We start from the raw sequence: 23793 nt of genomic DNA on the forward strand, positions 1-23793 counted from the left end.
CATTCTACCAGCTGAGACACCCAGGGAAGTTTTTTTAGGGTACACTTTTACTATGTAAAAGAACTCCTAATGGCTACATTTAGGAAAGCTGAAAACCCACTGAAGCACTACGTCAACATACAGCTGCTTCCTGACCTATCCAAGCACATGAGTCAATGCCGTCGCAATCTGGCGACCATTACCAAGGCACTTAGAAACCTCAAAATTCCACATAAATTGAGATACCCGGCCACCCTATTACACACAACAAAGTTACCGTCTCATTATCATTCTTAGACAAAAAGATTGCAGCTCCATGCAAATGGGACATCATTCCTTAAACTTTGCATGCTTCTTCTGCTGTTAACCACTTGTATCCACCAAAACAGCAATGGCAGATTGTGTCACACAAGCATTGGAGATTGTACAGGGCTCCATAATATTCAGGATATTGGTTAGCAATCTCCTGGGGGTTGGTAATCTTGTGTTTGAGGGAGAGATGGAGAATATGAGCTATTCTGGATTTGGCTTTTGCCGTTTTAACCCTGTTGGCTAAGAATTTTACAGCTTTGTTTGCATTGGCATATGTACATGCTTTTAGATGTTTTAGGAGATTGTTGTAGTGCTGTGTTAGGAAGATTCAGAGGTCATCCCTGAGCTTGTAAAGGGAGTTTGAGATAGTTGGAGTGGGGTTATGTTTGTTTAAGGCTTCTAATCTATGTATTTCTGAGGTGAGGGTGTTACATTTGAGATTATAGCATTTTTGTGCTCTAATCCCTTGTAGGATCAAAATGGCACGTATGAACGCCTTATGGGCATTCCATTACCACAAAGGGATTGTTTACTGAGTGAGTATTCGTCTGAAAGAATTCCTTTCGCTTATTTTTTATAATTTTCAAGATAGTGGGATCCTGCAAAATACTGACATTGCCACGCTAGACGGAGACAGGAGGGGAACACCCTTTTCGACTATCGTTATGGATATGGCAGCGTGTTCGGAAAACACATGATATCATGAATTTTTGAAGTTGACACTTGTTGTGGTAACTATTTGTCTGTGACAAAGAGGTCAATAGGTAAATAGCTTTGGTGTCTGACAGAGAAGTACGTATAGTTTCTCTCTGACACATGCTGGCTTCTTCCGTGTGTAGCAGGTTACGTAGAAATGAGATGCGGCCTGAGACAGGGGATGTGGTGTCTATGAGTGGATCTACCGTCAGATTAAAGTCTCCGCACATTAGCAAGTAGCCATACTTGATAGAGGAAATACGTTTAAAGAGTTTACACAGAAAACTAAGTTGGTGCGAGTTTGGTGCATAAAATGCAACCAGTGTATAGGGTTGCATGTTGATGTCACAGGTGAGAATGATGTAACGCCCTTTCTTGTGTAAGATGGAGCTTTTTAGTTGAAAGGCAAGGGAGTTGTGTATTACTAGGACAATACCTCTTTTTTTTTCTTGGGTACAGGCTAAGAAGCCTCGATCACAGGCATTCTGCCACCCCCACCCTCCCCATGTCCTAGCCTATCACGCCTCAATATTAGGATTGAAATATACCCACTTTCTTCCAGAACTGTGGTCACCCATATAAAGTTGGTGGCCCGTCAGACAGTGCTTCAGAAATGGACATCTGATTCTTCCCCAAATATCACTGAAGTGTTATCTTTGGTCCAACAAAATTAGACTTAAGAATATCTCCTAGCTTTAAACACCCTTAAGGGCTATACTTTTACCAAAAAATGGGATCTGTGGTATAAAACCTCCACCTAAATCCTTCTGAAATATACAAAGTATGTCTGCTACATCACTGTTAGAACCATCATCAATTCTGGGCTCACCCTCTCTCCCCCTCCATCACTCTGTTACCAAACAAGGTACTGAATGTAGTTATATCGGCAATGTGTGCCTTATTTCCTTCCTTCTTTCTTTCTTATGTCCTTTTGTCTGTTTATTTTTCTAGTTATCTACTGTTATACCTGACTAAATTAATTCAGCTTCATATTGCATATTCTTTGTATTGTACTCAAATACCAATAAAAATGTATTGAAAAAAAATGCATTATGAAATACTACTATATTAATGGTCAGAATAGTGATATCTTCCATGTTGGAGTAAATTCTGCCATGCATGTAACAATTGTGTCCCAGAGAAAATTCTGTCTGAGGCAATTCTGCAACAGATTCATATACAGCTCACCAACATTTACATGAATCCATCCCCAACTCTGCCATTTGTAGCACAGATGAGAGACAGATTTCTAAAATGTACATCTATTTCTAATGTCTACGACACATTTTATGAATTCCAGGGATTGTTTCCAGCATCCGCAATGTTCCAATACCATCTGTAAGGCCCCTTTCACACTGGGATGCTTTGCAGGTACTATAACGCTAAAAATAGCGTCTGCAAATCGCCCTGAAATAGCCGCTGCTGTCTCTCCAATGTGAAAGCCCGGAGGACCGGTGAGCTGGCAGGATGCTAGCAGCATCTTTGGAGCCATGAAGGAGCGATGTATACACTGCTCCTGCCCATTGAAATCAATGGGGCAGTACGGCTATACCGCCGGCATAGCGATGCTGCAGCAGCGCTTTGCAACGGTTTTAACTCTTTCTCGGCCGCTAGTGGGGGGGGGGGGGGTAAAAGTGCCACTCTAGCGGCCAAATAGCACAGCGAAATTGATGGTAAAGCGACACACCCACCTCCCCAGTGTGAAAGAGGTCTTAGAATTACTGAAGTCAAATACTAAACATGTTCAAAAGAGATATTTTCTCTAGAAAGCTGGTAAACTAATATGCAATTATAAAATAGGACATTATGATAAATAATGTTAACAAATCTGGGATCAGAAAGTAGTGAAAGCCTGGAATTCTAAATTTTTAAACATAAAAGATGAAGAGAGAAAAAATAACTTGCTGTGATTCTGGTCACTAAAACGTCCATGACGTGGGCCTCTAGACTTGACAATGGAATGATTTTAAGTATTTTCTTTTCTGTTAGCTTTATAGTTAAATTTAGTTTCTTTATAAATCATAGTAGCCCATCACACAGAAAGCATCATCAAGCAACAGTTTCTAACCTTCCCTTCTTCTCTTGGGATTATAACATTTTCATATCTGCTTCGACACTGCTTGGAGGAGCGATAGATTCGGCTGCACGAGTTTACCACATCGCTGACCAAATCCCAGTTGGGAGTGTGAGCTGGTGACACCACAGTAAGGTTTAAGGGGAGCTCCAAGAGATGTTTAACTGCCTGAATAATCAAAGGAACATAAAAAGGAAAGGATGTTTCATAAAAATTTTCTTAATGCTCTATATTTTCTAAGGCATTTTAAAAAAGCTAGCAACGTTACTCTGATTTCAGTTTGATAACACTTGAAGCTAAACTCAAGCAGATATAAAAAACACAAATTAATTCCAGGTCTGTAATTATTAAATTATTATTATATCATTAAAGCTGGATTCACACTTTTGCTGTATATTAACACACGCCTTATCACATACTGTATAATGAATCATTTCACATTAGTACATTGTAGTGCATTTCATTTTAAATGGCACCCCAACATACTAAAGTAAAGCATCTACATTGAAGCATGCTGTAACTCATAGTTGCACACTGAAAAGCTTTGCCATGTGGTGTATTACGGTTCAGGTGCAATTTTAGGCACACTGAGGTGTGTTGGCAGCTCTCTGAAAAGAATGTTATCTCAACCCAGATTAACGTACGACGTAACGCACATTAACATGCATGCAATGAGGGCCTGCACAGATGTGAAACCAGCCTAAATGTATTTGAAATTTTGAAACGCAAGTACCTAAATTTGAGCTGCTATAAGCCACTTGCAGTGGCTATACAGCAAAGATCAGACTAGCAAATGGAGAATAGGCACAGGGAACCAGTAATCTTTATGAGCTAACTAGGAAAGCATCCTGACAGAGACAGAGAGCAAAGCGAGAAAGAGATAAGCTGCTACATCTCCTTTCACTGTCCAGTCATACACAGGGATGGACAAGACCTTTAAGCCCTTGTACACACGGTCGGACATTCTGACAACCAAATCCATTGGATTTTGTCCGAAACTGTTGCATACACACGGTCGGACAAAGTTGTCGGAAAATCCGATTGTACATAACGTGATGACGTTATTTCGTTACGACGGGACTACATTTGGGCTAGTAGCCAATAGCTTTGGTCTAGGAATTTGATCTGAGCATGCGTGGCACTTTGTCCGTCTGAGTAGGCTACACATGATCGGAGTATGTCCGATCGGAGCATTTTGTCATAAAATTTTAACGCCAAGTTGGAAAAGTGGGTCCGTCGGATATTCAGACGGAAACAGTCCGATGGAGACCACACACAGTCGTAATATCCGACAAAACAGTCCGATAGGACACATTCCGTCAGAATCTCCGACCGTGTGTACAAGGGCTAAGTATTACTTAGCTGCAGTATAAAAAAAGTAAAATCTCCTGAACTGCAAGCCCAGTAAAGCTGTGTACATTTTAGAAATGCATGGACAAAAATAACATTCCTTTGGCAGGTAACACTGCTCCCAAATATTTACATAATCTGTGCTTTTAGCAGTGTACCTGGATTTTAGCTTTAAGACACGTTTTCACTCCAATATACTGTACCCATAGAAAACAAGCAGTGCCGCTCAAAGTGCTGACACAAACACATCCGGCAACTAACAATACTGTCGGATACTGGCTTGCCAGGCCCTCTGAAATCAACGGACAAAAGATGTAGGGAGCCACACACCAATAATCAACCCAGTTACAAAAGGCTCCAGCTCGTCTCCTTCGTAAGCTATGTCCCACTTATGTGTTTCACCCTCCCAGAGGCTTAGCCATAGAGGTCACCTCTATACCTCTATGATTAAGCCTGTGGGAGAGTAAAACACATCAGTGGGGTGTGACTTCTGAAGGAAACATGCTGATGCCATTTCCCTTTATATTCTACCCAGGCTTATTATGGGCGTGAGGCTCCTTTTTTGTCCGTCAGCTACAATATAGTCACACAAATGAAAAGTTGTTTAGTGCAGGCAACCTATTTTTGAAGTCCCATTAAGGGCTTACTTTCTTTTGGGACTTCTAATGTACAGTCATATTTTATCACTTAGTCAATCCTGGCTTATCTACAAATGGTAGGTTTCACCTGTGATATTCATATCCACTTTAAACTATTTACATATTGATATATTTAAAATATTCCCCCACTGCATATTTGATGAAAACTGTTTGTTTTTAACCTATTATTTCTAATTAATGATGGGATATTTAAACTTTCAGTATAGTGACCCTGCAACAGAGGTGTTGCTTGTTGGAAGTGTTCTATTCTCTTATTAAAATCTGAGTAACACCTACTTGCAATGCTATCTAAGGCTAGGGCTACACTAGAGATTCAATTTCTTCTTGTAACAAGATGAGCACTCTCCTCTCAAAGTGAATTTTCCTGTATTATTGATAAAGGTTCAAAACATTATTAAAGTGGTTGTAATGGCTGAAGGTTTTTTACCTTCATTAATTCTATGCATGAAGGTAAAAAACCTTCTGTGTGCTGCTTCCACCACAGCACCCGCTTAAGGCTTCATGTACACGGGACGTTTCTCAATCTCTCCCGAATGCTGGAACATCACAGCTAGCAATCCACGTTAAAACATGTGTGTTTAGCAGCATTTACAAGCCCAGTTTAATTGCGTTTGTGTTCATAAACGTTTACTAAAGATATCCTCAGGAGACCCTCCCAAATGATTAGAAAGCACTAAAAACAAGTATTTATTAACTAATTCAGCCATGCTGTGAGAAAACAGTTTGAGTAGCAGCTGAGAAAGCAGTGTGCTTGTAGCTAGCTGTTATTTTTTGGTTGGTTTATTAACATGGATCCCATGATGAGCATGTGTGAGGAAATGCTCCTGGTGTTGCTTTTGCTGAGACTTCAAAGATGTAGAAAATTGTGAAGAGGACCAGAGTTCGTCGCTACTGGGCACATCCATTGATGGACACAGGATACTTTCTAATATCTATGTTCAGCTGCGTAACGTCCATTTACCAGCAGCAGTGTACATGAGGCCTAATACTTACATGAGCTCCCTCTCAATTTAGCGATGTCCACGAGAGCCTCGGCTGTCCCGGGACTCCCTCTCTACAATTGCTGAGACAGCAGCGGAAGTCATTGGCTCTTACTGCAGTTAACCATAGCCAATGAGGAGAGAGCAGGGGGCAGGACCGAGCCACGGGTCTATGTGTCTTATGAACGCATAGAGCAGGGCTCGGTAACAAGCATGTACCAGGGCCCCTATAGGAAGTGGCTTGCTATTGGGGGCACTGGTCAAGGGGGAGAAGCCAGGAGTGCTGGCGTGGGACCCAAGAATAAGAGGATCGGGGCTGCTTTGTGCAAAACTAATGCACAGAGCAGGTAAGTACAACATGTTTTTTTTTTTGTTTTTTTTAAAGCCGACCTTTAATATCACTTTAATCTCACAACCAAAGCCAAATAGTTCATGACTGATTTGTAGACATGTCATGACTTTCTTACTGAATAAATCAGAAAGCAACCTGAAAAGTCCCAATAACAGTTAGGCATGGAGTGTTCATTTAAAATCTGAGTCCCCACCTGCAGCAAAGCCCAGTCTTCACTGATGAGCCACTCAGGATTATCAGGGCCAGATTCATTCGCTGGTTTCACCAAGGTTGGCAGGGGCTTGGCAAACTGGGCTTGCTGTTTGAGAAGGATATTCTTCTTCTGCTCCTTGCCCTCCCTCTTCACTTTCAGCATACCTGGTGTAGCTCTATCAAACAGTGAGCGGGGAGGAACCACCGATTCTCCATGTCTCTGTTTCTTCTTACGGCCTGCAGCTAAATGATATTTATACAAAATATATGTTCCATTTTTACACAGACTAGAAGGCAAAAGCGATTGAATGTAAAAGCAAGATTTAAAAATATATATACAATAAGTATATTTAAATAACTTTTAAAAAATGTATATTAAAATAAAGACATAAAGCAAAGTGAAGGAACATTTTGGAGGTGGTGGCATTTCGCCCAAAGATTAAAGGCAATGAAACTTCTTCAGAAATACAATTTTCTTTTTACATTTCAAAGTGATCTCTCCCTGTCCACTAGAGGATTTCCTAACCAATCTCGTTTACTGGTACAGTATCAATAAATTATGCAACAACCTCTTCTCTGCCACTTGAAGTAAAGCTCACTATCTTTTGCTTCTTCTGACATATCCACCAGATCTTCTTTTCCCTCTATAGAAAACAGTTCATGACATTATACAGCTATTTCTGATCTTTATGTTAATGTGACAATTTGGGTTTTTACAACTTTGGGCCTATTTAAGAGAGCAATGGAAATACCAATTATATATGTAAAATGGTCTGTTAGGTCAAATCGTACGTTTAGGGAAACATGAAGCTGGGTATACTCACACATTTTTTTTTGTTCAGACGACGGGCTAAGTGAATGAAAAAAAAAAAATTCCCTGATCCACACAAACAAGAAGGATGAAGGAATCCTCCCCACTGTGTATTCTGATAGCAGAACTCCTCTGCAGCAGCTGTTCGAATAAACGTTTTCTAGCAGCTCCGTTCAACAGATATCAAGAAAGGGAGGGCCACACACAGTTAAAAATTCAGCCAGCCCCTGCTGAACCAGCTGATTTTCGATCCACGCGTACACAACATTAAGTGATATAACAAAATAATAATTAAAGCGCTAATTCAATAATATAAACTATTAATCAGTGTAAAAATGTATGCATAATAAATCATTCAATAAAAATTGTGATTAAATAAAGCCCTACTTTAAAATATATTTAACCAAAAAAAAAAGAAAAAAAAAAAAATATATATATATATTTAACCAAAACTAATTTCAAACAAAATATCTTCAAATGGAACAATCCAACGATGTAATGACTAAAAAAATTCCCATCGCCAGTATTATTCTTCCAAGTGTAGAAAACTCTTTAATCCAAGGTGAGCACCACCGCTAATACAGGAAAACGCACTTATCAGAGGTGTGTGCAGTGGCGGAACTACCGCCATAGCGACCCACGCGGGCGGTATGGGGTCCGCAGCCGAGTAGGGCCGGTGAATGGGCGGTGGGTGAGCCGCGAGCTGCCCGTCCGCTTGATGCTCGTACAGTCAAACTGACTGTACGAGCAGACGCAGCTGGGTAGCTTGGCGGGGAGGAAGCTGCCAGCTGGGAGGCTCAGTGGGTGGACTGGCCAATCAGCGGGTGGCAGAGCACAGAGATTACATCTCTCACCACCTGGCACCCACCCTGCATCCTGGCAGTTCCGCCCTGACTCACTGTGAAGGCAGCAGAGAGATTACATCATCTCTCTGCTGCCTGACTCAGACTGAGACACAGGAAGTGACAATCCCCATTCCCCACCATAGAAGGAAAGTGACAATCTGCAACTTGTGGCAGGTGATGTGGCAAGTGGACAATTTTCAACTTGTGGCAAGTGACAATCCGCAACTTGTGGCAGGTGACGTGACAAGTGGACAATTTGCAACTTGTGGCAAGTGACAATCCGCAACTTGTGGCAGGTGACGTGGCAAGTGGACAATCCGCAATATGTGGCAGGTGATAGTGGACAATTTGCAATGTGTGGCAGGTGACGTGGCAAGTGACAATCCGCAACTTGTGATAGGTGACATACAACATTTTGCTATGGGGCCCTGTGATTTCTAGTTATGCCCCGGGGTGTGTGCCTTTCTTACTACAAGATTAGGCAAACACAAGCTGTATTCCTGTATTAGCGGTACGAAATACGGGAACTGCTGTTGCTGAGGCAATAAGACGGTCTGAGGTGACCTGACAGTTTGTTTTCAACTTTCTGACGTCACACATATTCTCTCATTTTCTAAGTGTGCATTGCTTGAAGCGGGGTGGTTCAAAGGCAAACAATCCAGCTAAAGTGTCTGGGACAAAGTAAGTAAAGCTAAATATGGGAAAAGCATAAATACTTCATAAGTTAGCCAAAGCAGTTATAATAACTATATAGACTAATTATTTATTCTTGCATAAGTCAATCTATGGTAACCTTTAAGCTGAGGGACCAACTTCATCTTAAAGGGGTTGTAGACCCTCGTGGTTTTTCAACTTAATGCATTCCATGCATTAAGGTGAAAAACCTTCCATAGTGCAGCACCCCCCCCTTTTACTTACCTGAACCCGATCGTTCCATCGGCGGGGAAGAGCACAGCAGCTCCAGCCGTCTTGGGTCCTCATTGGATAGATTGATAGCAGCACAGCCATTGGCTCCCGCTGCTGTCAATCAAATCCAGTGATACGGGAGCTGTGTCAATGGACACAGCAGCAGGAATAGAAAGTGTGCCCGCTCAGGTGTCCCCTCGGAATGCGGGTCTCCAAGGGGGCACCCGATGCGGGGAGGAGCCAAAAACGCCACTGGGGGACCCCAGAAGAGGAGGATCTGGGCCACTCTGTTTAAAATACTTGCACAGATGAGGTAAGTATGTTTGTTATTTAAAAAAAAAAAAAACCTTTACAACCCCTTTTAGCCCAAAAAAATAAATATTCACTGGCCCAGCAGTGCCACTCTGGCTGTGAAACTTACCTCCTCCACGGTCCCCTGCAGACCACCCATGCCTAATCCGATTCCTCCTCTTTTCCCGCAGCCAGGGGAGAAGTGAAAGGACCCATGACATCACTGGACTGGCCAGAAGACTACAGGATGTAAATTAGGGGAAGAGGAGGGTTTAAAAACATGGAGTTGGGCCTTAAGGGTTAATGTTATAGCTTACAGGTAGATTGAATGTTAAATGTTAGGGTCAACTTAACATTTAGGGACTGGTTAGAGGTCAAGGATATTTTGAAAATTATTTTATTTTTTACATTTTCGGAACACAGAACACTTAAGATGAGTTCCCCCAGATGGAAAACAAATCAACCAGTGATCTCTACTGTCCCACTAAATAAGACCAACAAGGGATCAATGTAAAAACTGCAGGGAAAGAAAGGAGAGAGAGTACAGCCAATACAATGTTTATTTTCTAAACTGCTTTCACACTACTTACCTGCAGGATCTGCCTTGTGCCTCTTGTGCTCCTTCCTCACATAGACAGGGGGCAGTTTAGACTCCAGGATTGGGTTGGTATCATACATCAGGCACATAACTGAGTCTATATAAATGTCATTCTCGTCTTGTGGAGGTGTTGGTGGTGTCCAGATCTAGATTTAAAAAAGAACAGTTCATAACAGATAACAAAGTACCTGCTATGCATGCATTGCTAGCATTTGGCTAAATAAATGATAGCTTCAGACATCAACATTGGCACTTACCGGCATTACTTCTGTCTGCCCATCTGGACCATCATAGATAAATTCCTGGTAGAAAAAAACCCCACAAATATTAATTATACATTGTTATTTGTCGGTGACTTGATCAAGTAGCATATATAAAAATGATTACTAAATGTAATATATATTAATATGCCTCAATGTGCCTAAAATTATATAGGCCACCAAAATGATTGCTTGACTCATGTTTCTGTCTCTTAGGTAGGGCTATATAAACCCCCGGTACAAAAAGCTACATCAAAAAATACATATAAAAGCTAATGTCTGGATACGGGTTCTGATACCTTATTATAAGCATCCTCTCTTGTGTAGGTAAGAAGTTGTTCCTCTGCTTCTTCCCAAGCCATTTTTTCTTCCCACTCCTTGTTCTCCTTCAGGTGCAGAGCCTCCCACTTCTTTTTTGTCATTTTCTGTTCCTGAAGATAACAAGCATAACATGTCACATGAAAAACAGAATAATATTTGTTTATTTTTAAAAATAATTTCTAATTAAGATGTAAGTTTCATCTACCAATGACAGCAAAGCAATACATATACTGAATGTATTCTTTTTATAATGTAGTCTTCACTGAAGACAAAAGACTAACCTCTGTGCTCTCTGGGTTCTCTGCAGCTCCTGATGTATAGAATTCCTCCAGATAGTTCAAAGCATACTTCTCAATGGGGGTAAGCTACAAGTTAAGGGGGACACATTAGTAGTCACTTGTATCAACATACAGAAAAAAGCTGATAACAGTTACATACAGTAGATGTAACTTAAATGTAGATGGACAATGAAACACATCTTTAAAATAATCCTGTGTGTGTTCACTTTTTTCAACTGACTGATTTATTCATACACAGACGTACACATACCATTCAAAGGGAGAGTTTCTTGGTGCTTTAGCTGTTTGTTATATTTAAAATAGATGTACAGTGCCTTGCGAAAGTATTCGGCCCCCTTGAACTTTTCAACCTTTTGCCACATTTCAGGCTTCAAACATAAAGATATAAAATTTAAATTTTTTTGTGAAGAATCACCAACAAGTGGGACACAATTGTGAAGTGGAACGAAATCTATTGGATATTTTAAACTTTTTTAGCAAATAAAAAACTGAAAAGTGGTGCATGCAAAATTATTCGGCCCCTTTACTTTCAGTGCAGCAAACTCACTCCAGAAGTTCAGCGAGGATCTCTGAATGATCCAATGTTGTCCTAAATTACTGATGGTGATAAATAGAATCCACCTGTGTGTAATCAAGTCTCTGTATAAATGCACCTGCTCTGTGATAGTCTCAGGGTTCTGTTGAAAGCGCAGAGAGCATCATGAAGACCAAGGAACACACCAGGCAGGTCCGTAATACTGTTGTGGAGAAGTTTAAAGCCGGATTTGGATACAAAAAGATTTCCCAAGCTTTAAACATCCCAAGGAGCACTGTGCAAGTGATCATTTTGAAATAGAAGGAGTATCAGACCTCGTCCCTCTAAACTTTCAGCTCAGACAAGGAGAAGACTGATCAGAGATGCAGCCAAGAGGCCCATGATCACTCTGGATGAACTGCAGAGAACTACAGCTGAGGTGGGAGAGTCTGTCCATAGGACAACAATCAGTCGTACACTGCACAAATCTGGCCTTTATGGAAGAGTGGCAAGAAGAAAGCCATTTCTCAAAGATATCCATAAAAAGTCTCATCTAATGTTTGCCACAAGCCACCTGGGAGACACACCAAACATGTGGAAGAAGGTGCTCTGGTCAGATGAAACCAAAATCAAACTTTTTGCCCACAATGCAAAACGATATGTTTGGTGTAAAAGCAACACAGCTCATCACCCTCAACACACCATCCCCACTGTCAAACATGGTGGTGGCAGCATCATGGTTTGGGCCTGCTTTTCTTCAGCAGGGACAGGGAAGATGGTTAAAATTGAGGGGAAGATGAATGCAGCCAAATACAGGACCATTATGGATGAAAAGCTGTTGGAGTCTGCAAAAGACCTGAAACTGGGACGGAGATTTATCTTCCAACAAGACAATCATCCCAAACATACAGCAAAATCTACAAAGGAATGGTTCACAAATAAACGTATCCAGGTGTTAGAATGGCCAAGTCAAAGTCCAGACCTGAATCCAATCGAGAATCTGTGGAAAGAGCAGAAAATTGCTGTTCACAAACGCTCTCCAGCCAACCTCACTGAGCTCGAGCTGTTTTGCAAGGAAGAATGGGCAAGAATTTCAGTCTCTCGATGTGCAAAACTGATAGAGACATACCCCAAGCGACTTGCAGCTGTAATCGCAGCAAAAGGTGGCTCTACAAAGTATTAACGCAAGGGGGCCGAATAATTTTGCACGCCCCACTTTTCATTTTTTTATTAGTTAAAAAAATTTCAAAAATCCAATAGATTTCGTTCCACTTCACAATTGTGTCCCACTTGTTGGTGATTCTTCACAAAAAATAAAATTTTTATATCTTTATGTTTGAAGCCTGAAATGTGGCAAAAGGTTGAAAAGTTCAAGGGGGCCAAATACTTTCACAAGGCACTGTAGATGCAGCACAGCATAGTAAAAGCATAGGAAGCAAAACAAGAAAAAAAAAACACACTGCAAAGTATGTTAAAACTGCACTACAGCATAGCACAATTGGAAACGCATACCAAGGTGGTGCAAATGAGGTATAACTTGTTTATTTTGTGCACTGTGTATAATAAACAACTGTCATTTTTCTTTTCCCTTAGTGGTTTGTTGCATCTTAGTGCCAGTAATCTCCTCCAGCCTCTTTCAGCCACTTCCTGTTCTCATTTACACACTCCAACAACAGCTGCACATCATTTCTCTGGACCAGCTTCCTGATGGTGACAAAGGAGGAACATGCCTGTGAAATATGTGTCAGCAAGGGCACTAATAGTCTGCACATGGGGGTGCATATATCAGGGTGATGATGCAGAAAAGCAATTGGGAAAAAGGGATAGAGCACTGTCAGCATACAACTGGTAATGTCTGAACAAAACCCTTACTGGCAGGATTACCAGGTAAAGCTGCAGATTTAAAAGTTTAAAATTTAAAACAGTGTAAGTTCACCTTACAGAGATGGAGATCAACCTGGACAACATGGGCAAGATCAAAGGTGCGTGGCACTTTTTTTTTTAATACATTTTCTGTCAAGCCCTCAATAAAAAAGATGGCATGAAGAACACACATTGTGCCACAGTATTGTCATCTGCCCCCCTTCATATCATCCCCCACAGTAGTATCCTGTGCCCCCCCCCCCCCACCCCCACACAGTAGTGTCCTCTGCCCCCTTCACATCTTTCACACAGTAATGAACACTGCCCCCTTCACAACAAAAGATTAAAATTCCTTCCTCTCATGTCTGCAAAGCAAATGAGGAAAAACTTGGATTTGGGTGTGTAGGTTCCACAGAGTCATTAGAGCATTTCTAGCAATTGCAGAGAATTCCTGCATCATGAGTAGGAGACGAGTGGAGATGAGCCTATTCAACATGCATATGTTGTTCCCGTCTGATGTCCTCCATTTGCAATGCACCTAGGTGTATGGATTGCTCCCCATATCCAGAAGCAAACAGTTCGGGAAACCTCCAGTAGACCACAGTTGAGATGAGCACAACGGATGGGACTAGAACGCAAAATGTATTCCAAGTCAGGATCCAAACTACCTTTGTTGTTTTAGCAATATAACCTGGTCCTACCTGATGGAAGAGGTATACCTGAACCATGACATTGTCAAACTGGATCTACAACAGAAATCTCAGGCGGCGAACCCGCAAATTAGGAGTACCATCATTTTCTGGAACTTTGAGGTGTGTATTGGGAGAATGCTCCAATGGCAGGATCTTCTAGATCTAGACGGTGGGAAGAGAAGACCAACCAAAAAACTGGAAGACTGATTCACCAGTCCAGGAGCTACCTAGTCCTCAAGGGCAATCAACTCAGAAACTCAGTTGAACAATGGAGCCAAACCCATGGAGAAAACTCAGGGTGTAGAGGCGAGACTAAAGAGTCAGAGCTATGGAAGGATGGTAATCTGTAGGTATACATCCCAGCTGACTACAGGAAAGTGGGATGCACCTTTATGCTGATGAAGGTTTCTCTGATGGTTTAGCAGGCTTTTTTTTTTTCGCCAGACCTTGGCGGTGGCCAGAGAACCAGGTTTTGGAAGCCTAGGTAATCCTACTACAAAAGTAGCAGAAAGAGAGAGAAGAGACCTAGCCAAACTTTCTCTAGATCTTTTACACTAAGACTGAGTGGGTGCTCTAACCTCCAGTGCTATTCCTGATAATAATGTCAAGGTTTTTGATCCAAAGAGACGCTGTCTCTGAAGATGAAGGGGATCAGGTGCTCCTTTGATGCAGAGTTCACATTCCATCACTTCAATCAGAGTGCTCTGCTCATATGTATTGGAAAAAAACCATAAGGGAGACAGGCGGAGATGTTTTAAGCATGAGCTGAGCTGTAAGACTCCAGACATGGCCCCACACGCAGTAAAGAGATCTCTTCTGGGAGATTTTGATCATACTCTTATGAAGAGAAATGGGTTCCCCATTACTAAGTCACTCTTTGAGGAAACGGACGTTTGGAGGGTGGCATGCTGACGTCATTGCTGTCTAGGACAGGTGTAAGCCAGCAGGCCGGCATTTCTTTACGAGCTTTTAATATTTCTACAAATGTAAGTGCAATATTTTTGCTTATAAAATAAACTGTGTTTTATGGACTTACACTATGGTAAGTTTTCCTTTTTCATTGGGATCGTGATTGCTGCTTACTGGTCTGCCCTTTGAGTTTGGATCGTTTGGCTTGTCCTCATTTCAACCACAGCTGATTCCTGCCATGGATATCTGGAGGTTGATTTGACACCACAGATTTAATACTACATGTCCTGTATCGCTTAACCTCTGTTAAGCGCATATGTTGTGTGGTGGAGGTTCACAAGCACTGGTGTTTCTGTTTGCACAGGAGAATTTGATTAACCACTTGAGGACCGCCGTATTGCCATTGTACGTCAGCACAATGGCACAGGCAGGCATAATCACGTACATCTACGTGATTGCCTTCCAGCGGGTGGGGGGTCCCATCGGACCCCCTCCCGCTGGTTACGGCGGTCCGATTCGGTCCAGCAGCGATCCGTGATGAGGGGATGGCCGTTCGTTTTCGGCCACCCCCTCTGGATCGCTCCTGGCCAATGAGAAGCTTCCTCCCCTGTGTATTGTTTACACAGGAAGGAGGAAGTGATGTCATTCTCCTCGGGGCGGTCTTTTTGACCGGACTACGAGGAGAAGAGTAAAAGTAAGTCTGCACGAACACTACACTGACATGTAGGTACACACAGGCACACAAACCCCCCCCGATCCCCCCCCCGATCGCCCCCCGATCCCCCCCCCCCGCCCCCCCTCCCCCCCCAGTCACAGTGTCACTGATTGCATTGATCATTTCTTTACTGATCAATGCATTCAGTGTCAGTTGTGACAGTAAAAACTGTCAGGACAGTTAGTGTTAGGTCCAGGGTAGCCCCCTATCACCCCCCAATAAAGATTTAACCCCCTGATTGCCCCTAGAGTTAACCCTTTCACCCCCTTTTGCCAGTGTCACTAAGCGATCATTTTTCTGATCGCTGCATGTGTCGCTAGTGTCGCTAGGTAGCTAGTTATTTTTTTAGGTTCACCGCCAGGTTTTTATATCGCTAGGTACCCCGATATACTACCCAATAATGTTTTTAACCCCCTGATTGCCGCTAGTTAACCCTTTCACCCCCTTTTGCCAGTGTCACTAAGCGATCGTTTTTCTGATCGCTGCATTAGTGTCGCTACAGTCGCTAGGTAGCTAGTTATTTTTTTAGGTTCACCGCCAGGTTTTTATAGCGCTAGGTACCCCGATATACTACCCAATAATGTTTTTAACCCCCTGATTGCCGCTAGTTAACCCTTTCACCCCCTTTTGCCAGTGTCACTAAGCGATCATTTTTCTGATCGCTGCATGTGTCGCTAGGTAGCTAGTTATTTTTTTAGGTTCACCGCCAGGTTTTTATATCGCTAGGTACCCCGATATACTACCCAATAATGTTTTTAACCCCCTGATTGCCGCTAGTTAACCCTTTCACCCCCTTTTGCCAGTGTCACTAAGCGATCGTTTTTCTGATCGCTGCATTAGTGTCGCTACAGTCGCTAGGTAGCTAGTTATTTTTTTAGGTTCACCGCCAGGTTTTTATAGCGCTAGGTACCCCGATATACTACCCAATAATGGTTTTAACCCCCTGATTTCCGCTAGTTAACCCTTTCACCCCCTTTTGCCAGTGTCACTAAGCGATAATTTTTCTGAACGCTGCATCAGTGTCGCTAGTGTCGCTAGGTAGCTAGTTAACTAGGCTCCCAAAAAGTCCCCCACATGTGGTATCCCCGTACTCGGGAGAAGCAGCAGAATTTATTTTGGGGTGTAATTTGACTTCTGCCCATAGCATGTGTGAGCAATATATCATTTAGTGACAACTTTGTGCAAAAAAAAAAAAGTTTGTAATATTCCCGCAACTTTTGGCAAAATATAAAATATTCCATGGACTCAACATGCCTCTCAGTAAATAGCTTGGGGTGTCTACTTTCCAAAATGGGGTCATTTGGGGGGGTTTTGTGCTATTTTGGCATTTTATGGCCTTCGAAACTGTGATAGGTAGTGAGGAGTTAAATCAAAAATTTGCACCCTTAGAAATCCTGAAGGTGGTGATTGGTTTTCGGGGTGCCGTGCGCGACTAGACTCCCAAAAAGTCCCACACATGTGGTATCCCCGTACTCGGGAGAAGCAGCAGAATGTATTTTGGGGTGTCATTTCACATATAACCATGGCATGTGTGAGCAATATATCATTTAGTGACAACTTTTTGTAAAAAAAATTTTTTTTTTTTTTTTTTTTGTCATTATTCAATCCCTTAGGACAAAAAAAATAAATATTCAATGGGCTCAACATACCCATCAGCAATTTCCTTTAGGTGTCTACTTTCCAAAATGGGGTCATTTGGGGGGGATTTGTACTGCCCTGCCATTTTAGCACCTCAAGAAATGAGATCGGCAGTCATAAATTAAAAGCTGTGTAAATTCCAGAAAATGTACTCTAGTTTGTAGACGCTATAACTTTTGCGCAAACCAAAAAATATACGCTTATTGACATTTTTTTTACTAAAGACATGTGGCTGAATAAATTTTGCCCTCAATGTATGACTAAAATTTAGTTTATTCGATTTTTCTTATAACAAAAAGAAGAAAATATCTTTTTTTTTCAAAATTTTCGCTCTTTTTCCATTTATATCGCAAAAAAAAAAAATCGCAGAGGCAATCAAATACCATCAAAAGAAAGCTCTATTTGTGGGAAGAAAAGGACGCAAATTTCGTTTGGGTGCAATATTGCATGACCGCGCAATTACCAGTTAAAGCAGCGCAGTGCGAAATTGCAAAAAGACCTCTGGTCCTTAAGGTGTTTATTGGTCCGGAGCTGAAGTGGTTAAGTCACCATTTTCACTTCATTCACTGGACTTTATTTCTTTTATTTAAGGATTTATTATTGTTATCACGTATTTATCAAGTATTACACATTTATTTAATCACATGTTCATTCATGAGTATGATTTTATATTTATTATGGTGATTTTTGGTGTCATTTATTGTCATATATTATTACATTATTTTAGCTTAACTTTATGCGCAGCTATATTCTATGTTTAAGAAATGGGTTTCAAAGGGGGACCTCAACTGCTCATCAGCACGATTCTTGAATGTAGCAAATTCTTCCTCCTTGCCCTACTGGTTTACCTGTTAAGGTTAACCTCTGGCTATTCGCAGTGAGTGTGGACGACTGTTTAGCAAATTTTATTCCAAACAGGAGCAAGTCCAGTTAGAGTTTGAGGGGGGTGCCACGGGCACAACCGGATATTTCCAATTACCCCATAGGAATACCCCAAAACAGAATATGCAATGGAAAGGATTTGCAGTTGTAGGAGCTATGAAAGACCCAAGACTGGATATAGCAAGCTGATTCGCCAGATTCAGAGTAGTATGTACCGTATCAATAAGAGCCAAAATGGTCTCTTTAAATCCTGGAATATTAACAAAAGTCTTTTTTTTTTTCCGGAAAGTTTTTATTGAAAAAGAAGAAAACATTTTTCAACATACAAAACACAATGTTGAGAAAACATAATCTCATCCATTTATGTAGCCATCCAGCATAACATAAGTCTTTATCAAAGACAATCTTGTTAGTTATAGATTGCAAGCACTAGCTTAGATGCCTCAAAGGCTGAAAGCAAATCAGTTATTGAATTTGAAGAAGGTGTGGGAGCGCACATAGCACCTCTGCAGTCAGAATCAGCCAGAAACTGGGTAGACTGGGCAATAGAATCTTGTGAGGCTATAGAAGAGACATCGGCCAAGAAGTCAGGTGACTTGTCCCTACTCAGAGAAGCTAAAGAAAGACTCCAATGACAAGGGATAACCTATAACCTCAAGGTAACCGGAGTCTAGATTGCAGACATCAGTACTTTACAAAGGCCGTCCCTAGAATCCTTAGGCTAGTGTGAGCTGGGGTCCCCTGTTACAGTGCCGCTGTCCCCTGTGTCTTGAAACAGACATGTTACAACTGTGTATCAATAAAGCAACTAAGGCTCAAGGTACAAGGCAAGCCCTCAGATACTCATGAAAACCAGACAGCTGGTAGCCAGTAATTGGTAGGATGGCTAGAAGTGACCAAAGTTACCATTGGCAAGCAGTAGGAACAACCTGAGTTTGGAGGTCTATGTGGTATTTTGCAATGCAGGAGCAGTAGTGGGGATATGCTTCCTCAATGCTGAATGGCAGGAAAGAGAGCACTGAGCGCACGCGACGCTCCTGCCAGCAGATGACATTAGCACGTAGTCCCTCAGAATTAACCCCTTAAGTAGTAGGGACCTGCAGAAAGCTTGAAATTTAAAGGCGCTTACTCACAGAGTGAGTCATAAAAAACAGAGCAAACGCTGAGACATAATGGAAAGTGATCTATGGCTAAAGTGTTACCAGAACTGAGTCTAAAAATCACTTTATTTGGGACCTGAAGCCCAAAGGTCACTTATAGGTTTGCGCCACAATGTTCAGTCCAGCAGGGTCCATTCCCAGCACGCCAAAAGCCAAGCTGGGGATGGGGTATGCTGGAGAGCTGCAATAATAGACCACAGCTCTAGCAGCAATGCACAGAAGACTTTTGATCAAGGAGAAAAAAATTAAGACAAATGCTAGCAAAAAATGTGTTATACACCTAGAAGAGCTGAAGAAAAGATGTCCATTCCTAAAATACTACCAAAAAAACTGAAGTATGATGGTAGTATGTGCGGTTATCCTGGGTTGGTCTACAATTTCTTTGCAAGTTTCCTGTCTTCTTGTAGGTGGCAATACACCCATAAGGCCCTAATTGCGAGCATCACTTGGTACAGCTCTCAGCCCAATAGATCTGCAGCCTGCCATAAACTTTGACAGACTGCAGGTAGCAGGGCTGTACGTGTTACCTGTCCCTCTTGGGCACAGGAGGGACGCACACAGCAGCTAGACACCCCTGTGTGCAAGAAGAGTAAAAGTGGTCATTTTAAGATGCATTACACAAACATGGGCCACTGTTGACACCTTCAGGAAACCTGCTCAGAGAAATTCAATGCAACCATCTCTGGAATGGTGGACTGTATGCATGTGGGCAGGAAAATGACTGCAAGCACACTGGATGAAGATCAGCTGCAATAAGATGGAATAGAGGATGAAAATATGTGAAAAAACCCCTATTAAAACGGCAACAGTTTAGGATATATATTGCTTTAGAAACTAAAGGTTATTCAGTTTAGGGTTTATAGAGTATCTACTTTAATTTAGGTTTCACCTATTGATTTTTTTGCCATTTCTATCAACTGATGGTATTTCTCTACACTAATAATATAACATTGCTATATATACCCCTTTAATATTGTTGAACAAATAAGCTATACACGATGTAAGCTACAGCATTTTTTATAACACGCATTCTATGTGTGTATAATGTTTATGATATATATACACCTTACTTTTTATTTTGTACTCTTTTGCATCTTTATATATAATTCTTATTTAAATATGGCTGTAAATCAGACAGACAATACTTTTAGTACTTTATAAATGGAAACGTTTACCTGTTCTACCACTGCAGCAAGCTCAGTCAGTTCTGAGGTCTCCACTTTGCGACAGCCATCTGATGTCGTAACCATATTATCTCCATTTGTTTCTAATTCTGATGTTTCCATGTCCAGTTCACCTCCAAGTTCGATGCTTTTCAAAGCCTTTAAATTTGAAAACAAAATATTTTTTTATGAGGCTGGCAACACTCACTACAAAGGGCTAAAATTACTTACGGTAACAGTTAAACTGTACCTCAATGAATGGTTTGGCAAACTTTGTAGCTATTGTTTCTGCTGGAGGTGGGTCTTGAGAAAGCATTACAAATTCTTCTGCTTTTACTCCAAATCCTGAATCTTCAAGTGGAGAGTAAAGCTCAAACAGTTCATGAATTGTTTGCTAAGGAAAGAAAATGTGATTTGCAATCTCTGGCCTATGTTTCAGTAAATAGCTGAATGTGAAATGCTTACAGAGAAAAACTCATTGGGGATGGAATACAAATGTTCTTTCAGGGTAATATAACCCCATCCCCCTTTTTTTCATCTCCATATTCCATATACAATCATAGGCCATTAAGTAAAAACTGCCAATTTAGATTCAGCGACAGCAATGATATCAAAATGCAAGGTTAAAAGCTCCCCAGACTCCCCTTTTCAAGACTCCCCCTATCTATTTTGTTAGGGAGTCCATAAGGCAGATGGGACAATGATCGAAAGTTAAAACCTTAAGCTCCGTGTACACGAACGGAATTTCCGTTGGAAAAATCTTGGATGGTTTTTCCGACGGAATTCCGCTCAAGCTTGGCTTGCATACATACGGTCACACAAAAGTTCTCAGAATTTTCGACCATCAAGAACGCGGTGACGTACAACATTACAATGAGCCGAGAAAATTAAGTTCAATGCTTCCAAGCATGCGTCTAATTGTTTCCGAGCATGCGTAGGAATTTTGCCCATCGGAATTGCTACAGATGATCGGAAATTATGAACTGAACTTTTTCCGTCAGAAAAATAGAGAACCTGCTCTAAATCTTTTGCTGGCAGAAATTCAGCCAGTAAAAGTCCAATGGAGCATACACACGGTCGGAATATCTGTCCAAAAGCTCTCATCAGACTTTTGCTGTCAGAATTTCCGATCGTGTGTGTGGAGCTTAAGTTAACACAAAAAAATTGAAATAAATAAAGATCCTGCTCCTTTAAAGCATGTTATATAGCACAGTTCTTGTGATGTGTCATTTGGGCCCCTGTATACCCTAAAAAACCTGGCTGATCCTGCCAGTTTCTGACACCACCCTAATAAACTGATCATCATGTCTGCTGAGCCCTGACACCGTGGTCAGTTTACATGCCTCCTTCATCGGCAGCCCTGCTCTCTGTCTCCTCTGTCTTCCTCCTCCCTCCCCTCAGTGAGCTCTGCGTCCATGCCTGCCCCCTCCCCTTCTGCTGCTCAGATTAGGGTACAATTTACATTATCCTCTTGGTTGATGAATCGAATGTCCCCTGTGACTGTGCTTTATAAAAAATGCAGCTATATACCTTGTTTACAGAGCGCAGATCTGTGATCACTTGACCCGCTGTCGTGCTCCTCTCTCACATTACAGCAGCAGCGGGGGGATCCTTTGCACCACACACTGCAGCTGTCATGCAGCTGTCATGCGAGAGAGGAGAAAGACAGCAGGTCACGTGATCGGAGATCTGCAGTCTGTAAACAAGGTATATAGCTGCATTTTTTATAAAGCACAGTAACGGGAGGACATTAAATTCATCAACTAGGAGGATAATGTAAATTGTACCCTGTGAGTTAAAGGGGTTGTAAAGGTAAATGTTTTTTCACCTTAATGCATTCTATGCATTAAGGTGAAAAAACATCTGACAGTGCCTGCACCCCCCCGTTTTACTTACCTCACCCCTCAAAAGTCCCGCGCTCGTCCCCCGACGTCCTTTCCACCGTTCAGTCTGGCTGCTGATTGGCTGGAGTGGATGGATGGAAAGCAGCACAGCCATTGGCTCGCGCTGCTGTCAATCACATCCACTGACGCGGAGCGACGGAGGGCAGGGCCGTGTGATACAGCGAGCGGCTATAGCCTCCGGCTGTATCACGGGAGCGCGCCCGCAGATGCTTCTCACCATGCGAGGGAGCTCACATGAACGTGAGAAGCACCTGCGGGAGGAAGCTGAGACAGCCGCCGAGGGACCCCAGAAGAGCAGGTTCGGGGCCACTCTGTGCAAAACGAGCTGCACAGTGGAGGTAAGTATAACATGTTTGTTATTTAAAAAAAAAAAATCACTTTACAATCCCATTAACAATAATTTTAAGCTGGCCATATACTGATTAAATTTTAATCTGTTTCACTACACTGTTTGGCATCACTGGCTGTCAGAGTATAATAGCCTCAGTGGGAGATTTTGTCCATCTGCACTGTTTATCATGGATAGACAAATCTGTTTGATGTTTTTTTTCAATCAGCCCACAAGATGAATAATAATAAAAAAAAAAACATTAAGTGTATAGTCAGCTTTAGTTTGTTTGCAAATCTTTGAAAACACAAGGAGTTTATCATTAATAAAACTAAAGTACTGAACTCGAAGACAGAGATTTTCTTGTTAACAATAATCATATTAATCTTTTCAAATAATTAGAACACAATCTAATAGCCTAAAAGGTTATATGTAGTGAAACGGGTTTAAGCCCTCATGGCAACCAAACTGGTGATTTTGAAAAGTAAAGAAGGTTTGTATGGACAGTGGCACCACGGAATCAGCTGCTTCAAGTGTACTATGTCTTTCCACAAAACAAGCAGACTAAATAGCACCTTTGTGAACAAGAATATTTTAATATTTTGGCTATTTTTTTCAAGTAAAGAGCTAAGCTTCATCTCCATCTCTAAACAATCCCTCTGACCACCAATCTCTACGGTACTACAAACATCTGTGAATGTTGCTGAAAAGGCAGTGCTTGACAGCCATGGCTACAGCTTTCTGCTCTGTGCAAAAGGCAAAATGGTAATGGGTGGGGGGAAATAATGGGTCTAAAGGAACAGGTCTTTTTTTTTATTTTTACTATGCACTGGTTATGCTCTGAAGATGTTCTGTAAAGACATTTATCTTTACTTACTTTATTAATTTATTATTTTTACTCTACCATGTTTATATTTAGTTTTATAGTTGGCTTACCTAAAACTTACCTGTGTAAGAAAAGCCATTGAAAAGTCATTCCCCTGAGCAGCAACTTCTCTAATGAGATCCTTGGTACCATTTTTAAGCAGCTTCTCTTCAACAGAGTTTCCACTTACAAGTCTATGGTGAAACATATTGATTATAGTGAAGGCAGTTGACTT

At 41.5% G+C, this 23793-nt stretch overlaps 1 protein-coding gene across 11 annotated transcripts in view; it reads right to left on the reverse strand.

Annotated features, from left to right (window-relative positions):
- The window catches only part of LOC143940418 (E1A-binding protein p400-like), a 303118-nt gene that overhangs the window by 86149 nt on the left and 193176 nt on the right, over positions 1-23793 (reverse strand). For all 11 annotated transcript variants that reach the window (XM_077461750.1, XM_077461754.1, XM_077461752.1 and 8 more), the window contains 9 exons: positions 23641-23752; positions 20712-20855; positions 20474-20620; positions 10908-10991; positions 10605-10736; positions 10303-10347; positions 10038-10191; positions 6596-6837; positions 3056-3229 (listed from right to left, as the gene is read on the reverse strand). In XM_077461750.1, the coding sequence (XP_077317876.1) occupies positions 3056-3229; positions 6596-6837; positions 10038-10191; positions 10303-10347; positions 10605-10736; positions 10908-10991; positions 20474-20620; positions 20712-20855; positions 23641-23752 (1234 nt within the window). The remainder of the gene's footprint in view (positions 1-3055; positions 3230-6595; positions 6838-10037; positions 10192-10302; positions 10348-10604; positions 10737-10907; positions 10992-20473; positions 20621-20711; positions 20856-23640; positions 23753-23793) is intronic.

The sequence above is a fragment of the Lithobates pipiens genome, unplaced genomic scaffold, assembly GCF_037356315.1.
Source record: "Lithobates pipiens isolate NorthernLeopardFrog02 unplaced genomic scaffold, aLitPip1_a1.2 Scaffold_3, whole genome shotgun sequence".
NCBI classification, from domain to species: domain Eukaryota; kingdom Metazoa; phylum Chordata; class Amphibia; order Anura; family Ranidae; genus Lithobates; species Lithobates pipiens.